The 10,952-nt window shown below is 34.3% G+C and overlaps 1 protein-coding gene across 1 annotated transcript; it reads left to right on the forward strand.

The window, feature by feature from the left end:
- Positions 1–483: 483 nt before the first annotated feature.
- LOC103969622 (GEM-like protein 1) lies at positions 484–10,727 on the forward strand. Its single transcript, XM_009383207.3, has 4 exons — positions 484–937; positions 1,034–1,135; positions 3,215–3,486; positions 10,050–10,727. Exons 1-4 carry the CDS (start codon positions 643–645, stop codon positions 10,236–10,238), a joined length of 858 nt encoding a protein of 285 aa, XP_009381482.3. The 5' UTR covers positions 484–642; the 3' UTR covers positions 10,239–10,727.
- Positions 10,728–10,952: the final 225 nt, after the last annotated feature.

Below are 10,952 nucleotides of genomic sequence, written 5' to 3' on the forward strand. Positions count from 1 at the left end.
AAGGACCAACTTGCAGTTAGGTAAGTAGTCCCAAGTGATGGACCCACTTGGCCACATAGCTTGGTCACTCCAGTAACAGGTCTCAATCGGGGTGTCAATTTTGACCTCAAATCCAACAAGTCAATTAAATGAATCGGATGAGTCGGTGGGTTAGGATTGTCCCGACATTCCGTGCCAGAAGAGCCCATGTGGCCCAAGTCAATTTTTTGCATGAAGAGCCCAAACCTACGACGGACAGATCTCTGCCACGCTTCTCTCCACCGCACTGGAGAGGAGCCGACCGGAACGGAATCCAATCGAACCAATTACGAGTCGGATAATGTAGAGGAAATAACGAGCTGTCACATCCGTTACCATGTTTGTATCCATCAAATCCAAATCCATGCACTGTGACCCGCTCCGATTTGAAGTTTTTATAACGGTCAAAATTACATTATAACGGTCGAAAATTTCGAAAGCCCTGGTGTGCCGTTACGACGCCGCTGCCTCGTGTCACAAGTGTCTCGTGGAGCGTTCTTTGGGACTCGACTTAAGTACGATGATTTAAACGTGGTCCGGCGTAGGACCGCATCCGAAATTGGAGCTTTGGAAACCTCCACCTCGAGGAACGAAGAGCAGCCCGAGGTTTCCGACCCGATCGCGATGGATTCGGCCGTCGATCTAGTTGCCAAGACGGGATCCGACGGCGGACACTCGCCGGACGTTGCCCCGCGCACGAATCACCACACGGAGGACGGCGCTTCCCCTCCCCCGCCGCCTCCTGGTCCTGGTCCTGACGACCCCCAGTCCCAAAAGCAGTCCAGACCCCAGACCCTGCCGCCTGATCCGACTACGATCGAGACCCCGCCCGCCCCCGCCGCTGCCACGGCACCGGCTGAGTCGAACCCCTACGTCGCTCGCTCCCCCGCGGCGAACTCCTCCTCCTCCTCCTCGAAAAGTAGAGCTTTCCCCCTTCTTTTTTGTTTGGGGTGCGATTTTTGGTTTGTCAAGGTCGAGCATTGATTGGTCGGAATGGTTTTTTTTTAATGGTTAGGTACGACGGAGACGGTGAAGAACGTGCTTAAGAGATGGGGGAAGAAGGTCGGGGAGTCGGCGAAGAAAGCTGAGGATTTCTCCAGAAATACATGGCAGCACCGTGAGTATTGCAATTTTAGGGTTCCTCCTCATCTCGTTTTGAATGCGTACATCTTAAAAGGAATTATATGTGCTACGAAGATAGTTATGTGGATACTAGAATGGCTCTTTCCTTCCCTTCTCTCGCCCTACTGACTTGCAGTATAGAACTGTGGAATTTTGGATGCATGGCTTATTGGAACTTAGGATCCTTACTTTTTTGTTGATAGTAAGCTCTAAGTCGTTCTATGTAATGCAGTTTTGAAATGAGATAAGACGAGAGTGAACAAGGAAGATCACGAAATTATTGAAAATCCGGATGTAACATTGGGTTCTTACAATTTTGAGGTGCGATAAGATGCGAGTGAACAAGGAACACAAAATTATTGAAAATTTAAACTGGAAATCCAATGATATGTGAGAATGGTAAACGATTGCAGCAGAAAATTTATGATATTCTTATTCTTTGCCTGTTGCAGCAAGGTAATCCTTTTTGGCTGTTAATTATAGTCAGTTATGTTTCCCTGTTTGGGATCTGGTAAGGATATACTGCTTCTAAAACTTTCCAAAAATAGTGTGCAAATCTGTCATATCTTTTTCTTGCATTATGATCTGATTTTAGTTGCAGGGAATAATGGTAGTTCAGCCTGTTGACTTGTTAAATGACTAATTCCATTTTATTCCCATCCTTCATTCCAATTGAGACGTTGTAATTTGATTTTTCAGATTGACTTTTAACCTGCTCGAACTATGTATCCTATTCATAGGCATGGGTCTAAGCTATAGACAAGTTTTTAAAGTGGAGTTAATTGTTTATTTACGGTGGTAGCAAGCTATATATGCAAGCAGTAACTTCACGGGGTATATGCTAAGAGCATCACAGTAGGTCATGCAATTTAAGAAATAGTTTTAGTTGTCGTTTGTTGTTTGTGTGAGAAAAGAAGAGGAGCAAGGGAAGGGGGTAGATAACTTGTGCAGATGGGTGGATAAGTCATATGGCTGGCTCTTGCCAATAGTTTTAGCCATTAGAAGGGCTTGTAAACTAGATTGACTTGGAAATTTGAATTGTTGACAACATAGAACTAAAATGAACAAAGTTGTAATTTTTCCGTTCTCTTTAGAATTAACCTGCAAATGCCTATATTATGTATGTTTATGTTTAATTATATTATAGCCAATAACTACAAGCTATTTGATATAGATTGTATAACTTTTGTAAGTCAAACAAAATCTGGATCTGATTCTCTTTATGAAGTCTAAAATTTGACATCGTGTAGGAAGCTCTATAGAACTTTGCTATTTTAGGTTATTATCAAACTATGAGGTCAACAATGGTTGATGTAGCCTACTAACAACCGCTATTTTTGTCATGTATAGCAAACTTATGTAATAAAATGCACAGTGACAATTTAGCCAATAATATACATGTTTATATTTAGTTATATTATAACCAATAACTACAAGCTATTTGATATAGATTGTATAACTTTTGTAAGTCAAACAAAATCTGGATCAAATTCTCTTTATGAAGTCTAAAATTTGACATCGTGTAGGAAGCTCTGTAGAACTATGCTCTTTTAGATTATTATCAACCTATGAGGTCAACAATGGTTGATGTAGCCTACTAACAACCGCTATTTTTGTCATGTATAGCAAACTTATGTAATAAAATGCACAGTGACAATTTAGCCACATCGACCATGATCACTCACCTAATTTCACTAATTATGACACCATTTCTAAAATTTATAAAATGTGCATGCCATACAATTTTTTTATACTATCTATACTTTAGCACATAGATATAGCTTGTTCCATGTTTTAGGATGATCCTAGAAAAAAACACCAAAACTCTTATATGCGCCAGTGGATTTCATGTGTCATGCTGAATTTAGTGTAAGACTAATACTAAATTGATGAGTCATTTTAGCTGATTCATTTTATTTTCAATTAATGTACCTTTATTTGTCTTTTTTATCTAAATAATTGTGTTGATCTTTGCCCTTTCACTTCCTTTTATGAAAACTTTATCATTCTTACTCTGCTTATTTAGTAGGCCAATGGCATATTTATTGATGTTTTGTGTTCCTATTCATTCCAGTGAACACTGGACCCAGTTTTGTTGAAGCTACCATGGGAAGGATTGCTCAGGGTACCAAAGTGATTGCAGAAGGTGGTTATGATAAGATATTTCGACAAACTTTTGACACACTTCCTGAAGAGCAACTTAAGAAATCCTATGCGTGCTATCTGTCAACATCTGCTGGTCCTGTTATGGGAGTTCTTTATCTCTCCACAGCAAAACTTGCATTTTGCAGTGACAATCCTCTTTCCTACAAAGTCGGGGATCAGACTGAATGGAGTTATTATAAGGTATGCATTCTGAAACATAACTAGCATCATGAACTTGTGATCTTATTTTACTGGATTCCATCGAGTATAGGATAAATATGTCTATGGAAATATCAAAAACTTTTATTAGTTTGTGCATCGATGTATACATAGTCAGACCTAGAAGAACATTTTCAAATATACTAACAATGACATTTATGTAGAGGAGAATGGGAGCTAGCTTTCCCAACAGAGTGAAATTTTTGGACATTTCACCTTTTGGACCTTCATATTAGATTCTTTGTTAAGCACAGGAGCAATAAGCTCTGGTAATGTCTGAGAACAGAAGGAAAATAGCATATACGCTAAGTTTATCCAATAGAATCATCCATCCGAAGTATCTTTCAACAAAATTTTAGGAGTTGATATTTCTTTTGTTAGCTAGAGAAGGTCATTTATGACATTGTGCATACATGTGCTTCAGCATATTTTGTACTCATGTACATAACAAAGCAAAATATTTATTATTTACAATTTTTGAAATTTGACACATAAGCATGGTAGGAATAAGCACCATAAATGTTCAGTCCAAGAAGTGAAAGACCATATGCACTTAATTTAGCCAACAGGATTCTTTCCAACCTTTGAGGATTTAACATTCCTCTTCGAAGTTCCTCTACTACATTGTGTGAACCATATGCATGGGTAGACACACTATTGCATGTACAAAGGGAAAAAATATTTGTTAATGCTTACAATTATTGGGATTCTACTCAAGTTTCTTATAGAATGATCTAAAGAGTTTCTAATTTTTATGATCTCAAGAAAGGGTTAGATGGACTATGTTGTTTGTCCAAATATTTAATATGAAATTGGGATCCATTTTGTTTAAAAGTTTTGGTGCCTTTATCTACCGAGGAACAATGACAAGATTGCCTTGAACCTTATGTGGGAATTTTCAGAGAGAACCAAGTTTATATTTACTCATTTGAATTAATACATACATATGTAATACGTAAAGTCCATAAGCATGTGTGATCGTGTCTCTGAGTACGAAGAATACATGTTTTATATACATGGATGTAGGTAAATAACACACTTGTGTGTACTTTATAGGCTTATCTATAAGTAGATTAAGATATAATGCTAAATATTCATTAATTTCTCATAGATGATATCATATCATGAAAGAAGATCATAAAAAAACATTACATGTGACCCATATATGAGGATTAACTTATCTTACAAAATTTTATTAAAGAAAGTGAAATCAACAGAAAAGCAGAGGCTTAGTGAAGGAGAGTAAAGAAAGTAAAATCATTAGGCATTATAGTAGATATGGTAAGACCTTTATAGATAAGTTTTTTATAATAATCTTTTTTTGTAACACTAAGCATACAATAATAATAACAACAAAGTTTTAAGTCTTAGCTATTTGGGGTCGGATACATGAATCTTTTGCTGTCATTGAGATTTGTAAAAAACCATATGCTTATTAGTTAAGAGTATTTAAATTTTTATTTATAGAAGCTATTTGGGGTCGGATACATGGATCTTTTGCCGTCATTGAGATTTGTAAAAAATCATATGCTTATTAGTTAAGAGTATTTAAATTTTTATTTATAGTTTTCATTGAGGTATTTTTAAATCTTTCTCTATCTTTTCTCGTACCACTAACATTAATTATTTTATCTCTTTTAACTGCCACACCCGGAGGTCTTCTCAGTATATGCCTCATACCATCTTAAGCGATTTTCTCTTATCTTATCCCCTATTGAAGCTTATACCTAGTTATTCATGAATAAGAGTATTTCTTTTCCTATCTTTCCTAGTAACTCTATACATTCATCGCAACATTCTCATTTCGACAACACAAATTTTTTGTATATGTTTTTTCTTAACTACTTAATGCTCGACCCATAAAGTATTATTAGTCTCACAATTGTCTTATAATTTTTTTTTTATCTTATCCGATGATCACACAAGACTCCTAATGTCTCTCGTCATTTTAATTATCCTGTTTTTACTCTGTGAATAATATCTTCATTGATCGCTCTAACTTGTTAAATAATTGATCCAACATACCTAAAGCTTTTATCTAAGAGACTTCTTGTCCGTCCAATTTAATTATATTTTCTTGTCTATTTCTTGAATCATTAAAATTATATTTTATATAGTCAGTTTTAGTTCTACTTAATCTAAAACCTTTAGTTTCTAAGGCTTGCCTTCATTGCTAAGCTTATAATTAATTTTACTTAGGCTTTCATTAATTATGACAATATCATCAGTAAATAACATATATTGGGGATGTCTATCATGTAAATGATTAATAAGTTCATCAATTATCAACGTGAAAAAATAGGGACTTAATGCGCTACGACACACTTCTTGTAGTTCTAACACAAGTAATTATATTATTATATATATATTTAATAATATCAATATAATTAGTGGATACACTTTTCTTTTTCTAAAAGCTACCATAATAAATTTCTAGAAACCATATTATTGACTTTATCTAAGTCAATAAAAATCATATACAAATCTTTTTTTTCTCTATATTCTTTTCCATTAATTATCTTAATAAATAAATAACTTCTATAGTTGATCTTTTAGGAATAATACCAAATTGATTTGATCAACCATAAAACCAAATTGATTTTTAGAGATATTTATTTCAAGCCTTATCCTACTTTTGATGACTCTTTTCCATAGTTTCATAATATAGTTCATGATCTTAATTCTTCTATAATTTAAATAATGTTTTATGTCATCCTTGTTTTTGTAAATTGGTACCATAAAACTCTTTTTCCATTCATCAGGCATATTTTTGAATCTTATGATTTTGTTAAATAATTTAGTTAACCATCTCAATAGGGATATCGTTAAGCCTCACACTCTTAGCTATTTTTTCATTTTCTTTAATGCATCTTTTATTTCATTAGCTTTAATTTTATGAATAAATCTATGATTATTAAATCCATCGCCATCATGTCTCATTAAATCTAAGTCCCATGTGGAATATTTATTAAATAATCTATATAAATAAAATTTTTATCTTTCTTTAATCTCACTATCATTAATAAGTATTTTTTTATTTTCATCTTTAATACACCTAATATTATTTAAATTCATAAACTTTCTTTCCTATACTTTAGCAATTCGATATATATCTTTTTTACCATATGTATTACCTAATCTATTATAAAAATTATCATAAGCATTCTATTTTATCATACTAATCGTTTTTTTAGTCTTTTTTTAGATTCTTTATATCTTTTAAAATTTTTCTCATTTATAATTTTGCTAATCTTTTAAAATATAATTTTTAGTACAAATTTGTTTTTTGAACTTCCTCGCACCACCACCAACTCTCTATTAAGTTTACATCTCTACCCTTTATTTCATTAAGAATCTCCTTTGTTAAGCTCATAATCTTATTGGTCATCGTAGTTGAAATAATACTAATATTATTCTTATTTAAGTTCTAAGTCATCTCCCTTTTTATCTTATTCTTAAAAGTGTGTACATTATCATCTTTAAAATTCCACCATCTAGTCGTAGTAATTTTTTCTACTATCTTTTTTTTTTCTATTTTCTATAGTAAATACCTAATACCATCAACTTATGTTGATTTGTCAAACTTTCGCCAGGTATAACTTTACAATTCTTACAAATAACTTTGTCTACCTTTTTAGTGAGAAAAAAGTCTATTTGACTATAATTGTAATCATTCTTATAAGTAATTAAATGAGCATCTCTCTTTTGAAGTAAATATTTATAATTATAAGATCGTACAAAGTTGTAAAATCCAAAATCATACCACCTTCTTCATTTCTCTCCCCATAACCAAAACCTTCATGCCCCCCTTTATATTTACTATATGTTTTCTCTACATGACTATTCAAATCTCCTTCAATTATAAGTTTTTCGGTTACAGGCATTCCTTGAATGATATCAAATAAGCTTTTCCAAAATTCTCTTTTGGTTTGATCATCTAATCCAACTTGAAGGGCATAGACACTAATGACATTCAAAACATCTTGTCCTTTCACAAATTTTAGAACTATAATTATATCTCTAAATCTTTTTACATCTACAACAATATTCTTAATATCCTTATCAACAACAATTCTTAGACCATTTATGTGTTTACCTAACTCTCTATTCTTGGACTTACCTTTATACTCTCATTGGTCCAAAACAATAAAAGAACTTTTGCCTACTTAACACCACATCCGGGCCCCAATGTGATGGGCCGCTTCTGGTCGACCTTCCAACACACTGTCTGCAATTCAAGACCCCTAGGTGGTGAAGGTGCCTCGCGTCACTTCCAGGTGATGACCTGGCTCTATATTAAAATTTGTTAAGATCTATCTTCATAAGATCTTATATAGTTTTACGCTGGTTGTTAGTGACCTCGTAACTCTCTACCTTTTAATCCGGGCTTGGGATCAGTATTGGTGGTGTTTAAAAATAAATATTATATTTAATAAAACCATGCTTTTTCATTGAGATTCGAACTCAAGACCTATTGTTTACTAAATGGGTGCTCTAACTAACTGAGCTATGGTAATACTAAGCATGCATCTCAAAATAACAATTTTGCTTCACTGATGAACGCTATATGATTAAGTTACATATTCTTTGAATATGTAGTTAAATCTTCTCTTCTTTTGGAAATTAGATTTTAGTTACTAAAAACTTTTGAAAATCTTTGACACTAAACTTTTTTCATGGGGTTGATGGTAATTACAATGGAGATTTATTGAATCCATGCCGTAGGTATAGCAGTAGCATATATGACATTTTGGGAACTAAAGTTGATGCTTGCAATGAAACTGAGCTAAAGTTGATGCTTTTAACCTAATTTTTTTACAACAGCCTACAGGTGCCATTTGAGGTAAAAGTAATGCGTATAAATAAATTAGAAAGATCCCAGATAGACCAAATTCCAATAAAACTAGTGTCCTGTGGTTTATTTGTATCAGCTTTTTAGATGAGATGTCAGTGGTAAAAAATTAATAATATTATAGAGTTGTAGGATTTGTGTTCAACTCTCTGGGACACAGTTTGTCTCCTTATTTAAATTTCACTTGTGGGCTGAGTCACACTTCCAGCCCACAGGTGAGAGTGAGTTTTCGAATATAAATAATAAAATCTGTCTCACTTATTATGCTCTTAAATGTCGTAGTAGTGGTTATATCTTTTGGCATATCATCCTGTTATATCTTTAAGGCCTTCTTTTACTGAGAAGAAGGCAGATTAAAGGGAGATCCATCTCCCCCTTCGCTTGTTTTCTCTCAGCCAACTCTCCTTTCTTCCTCCCCCTTTTCTCTTTCTAGGGAGAAGCAGATATTCCTCTTGGATAATATGATGATCGAGATCATATTTTATTTTTCTCACGACTATAAATAGACTCTAATTTCAACTTCTAATTTTTTTGACGATATCATTGTATCATGTCATTGTGAAATGTTCATATTATATGTTGTTGTCACAAATGACAGTGTACTACCATCATACTCAAGAACACTTAATTTGGACTTTGAACCATGGTTGCAGTAATTTACTTGGCTTCTTCTGATGTATAAATTGTGAGATCATGGTAATATCCCACTTTGTCCAGATTTCTGCTATCTGCCTTAAGTACCTTTAACCCTTGTGTTAATAACATTTTTGGATACTTGAATGTTACAAAATCAAACTGGATGTGCAACGAATTATCTAGTTTAATTGGGTTGGTTATTGACAAGGTCTACACCAGGTTTTATTGGTGTGAGCTCTGTGAGCCCTGAAGAATTATCTGTTCTGGGTTAACTTGTAAGGTTCGGCCCCTCAGGTCTTGGATCTAAAAATGCTTCTGGGAGACGATCACCCCTGCTTCCTTATTTTATTTGGTGTGAGCTCTGTGAGCCCTGAAGAATTATCTGTTCTGGGTTAATTTGTAAGGTTCGGCCCCTCAGGTCTTGGATCTAAAAATGCTTCTGGGAGACGATCACCCCTGCTTCCTTATTCTGCCCTTTATTGGGCCATAGTTCTGCAACTCTCTAACCAACATAGGATTAAAAATAACCTTATATTAAGCTTATTTTATTTGAGTTCTTGCTGGATTGGGAAATGTGTAAGATTGATAGAATTGGTTGCTGACATGTTAGGAGTATCTTTTGACCTGAAATGCATACATTATTTTCTTTACTTTTTTATATTCAACTTCATCTGGAGACCTGTGTTATTTCATACCCGTGTGTTATTCAAAATCACCTAGTGGAAGGAGCTTTCTGGACATAAGTATCTGAAAGCATGTATGATTATGTATTATTTGCTCATTCCTGTGGAAATTACCTTGCCCTTGTTTCTGCAGATAGTTGTGTTGCTGATTTTATTTTTCCTTATTTCTAATGTGAATTTTTTTCCTCATGGAATAAATACATTACCAAGTTGATTCTCCTTTGTAATTCTTTTCAAATTTAAAATGATGATCATAGTGTCACAGCCTGTTGAATGGAGTCTTGCAACACATTGAAAATTTTGTGTTGCTGACCTCCCTTTTTGAGTAATGATGATTTGAAGATTATGAATTTATTTTCCTGGTTTATGAGCAGGTTGTTATTCCTTTGAATCAGCTCAAAGCAGCTAGTCCTTCGGTCAGCAAAATGAAATCTGCAGAAAAATATATTCAGGTTGTTTCCATAGACAACCATGAGTTTTGGTTCATGGGATTTGTGAGCTATGATGCCGCTATCAAGAATCTACAGGAAGCTTTTCGTGATGCACAGGAGTCTCAACCATAATAATGGTGGCTTCAAGCTTGAGGCCATTTAAAAGCTTTACAAGGGACAGCTTGACATCCCCGAGGACACTTGCCGTGACCATCAGTGAACTCATGATCTGGAATGTTTGGTCTCCATCTATCCAATATCTTGAGGAACAACAGTATAATTCTTTTAATTTCAGATGATTTAAGTTGCCTTTATGGGTGTGTGTTTGTCACTTGGCGTAAGTTCCTGTGTTCATGAACTGCCCATGTTTAGTTTTTGCATGGATTTGGTTAAATTATCGCAGTTTTAGTAAAGCTCTATAAGTTGTGTCATTATCAGATGACCTTATAAGTTTCATTGTATCATATGACAGAAGAGCTATTAAACTGCCCATGTCCTCTGGAAGGTCAGTGCCAGGGCCCAAGAACTCGTTCTGGTGATGATGTATTATTATCATGAACTGGGTAAGGGTATATTTCTGGACTGGTGAAATTATATTTGCAGTTTATATTGGCAAGAGTATCTTTCTACTGCATTTTCTATTTTTATTGTTACTCACTTGAGAGATCATTATAGTTTTATGGCTGTGGTCTTAGCAGAGGCTAAGTGTCTTATATATAGACTAACCTAGAAAATGGGAAAACTTGTGCTATTTAAAACTTGATATTAGCTGAGCAAGAAATGACCCATCTGATTGGAGTAAATTTTGATTTTTGATCTTTTTTTTCTTCCTTGAGACTTGTTCTT

This window comes from Musa acuminata, chromosome BXJ2-10 (genome assembly GCF_036884655.1).
Source record: "Musa acuminata AAA Group cultivar baxijiao chromosome BXJ2-10, Cavendish_Baxijiao_AAA, whole genome shotgun sequence".
Classification (NCBI taxonomy): Eukaryota; Viridiplantae; Streptophyta; class Magnoliopsida; order Zingiberales; family Musaceae; genus Musa; species Musa acuminata.

Bases quoted from the DNA above. Each gene is read 5' to 3' on its own strand.
- LOC103969622 (XM_009383207.3), top strand. From the start codon at position 643: ATGGATTCGGCCGTCGATCTAGTTGCCAAGACGGGATCCGACGGCGGA. The intron at 938-1,033 runs GTAGAGCTTTCC...TTTAATGGTTAG, and splicing joins CTCCTCCTCCTCCTCGAAAA to GTACGACGGAGACGGTGAAG. The intron at 3,487-10,049 runs GTATGCATTCTG...GTTTATGAGCAG, and splicing joins CTGAATGGAGTTATTATAAG to GTTGTTATTCCTTTGAATCA.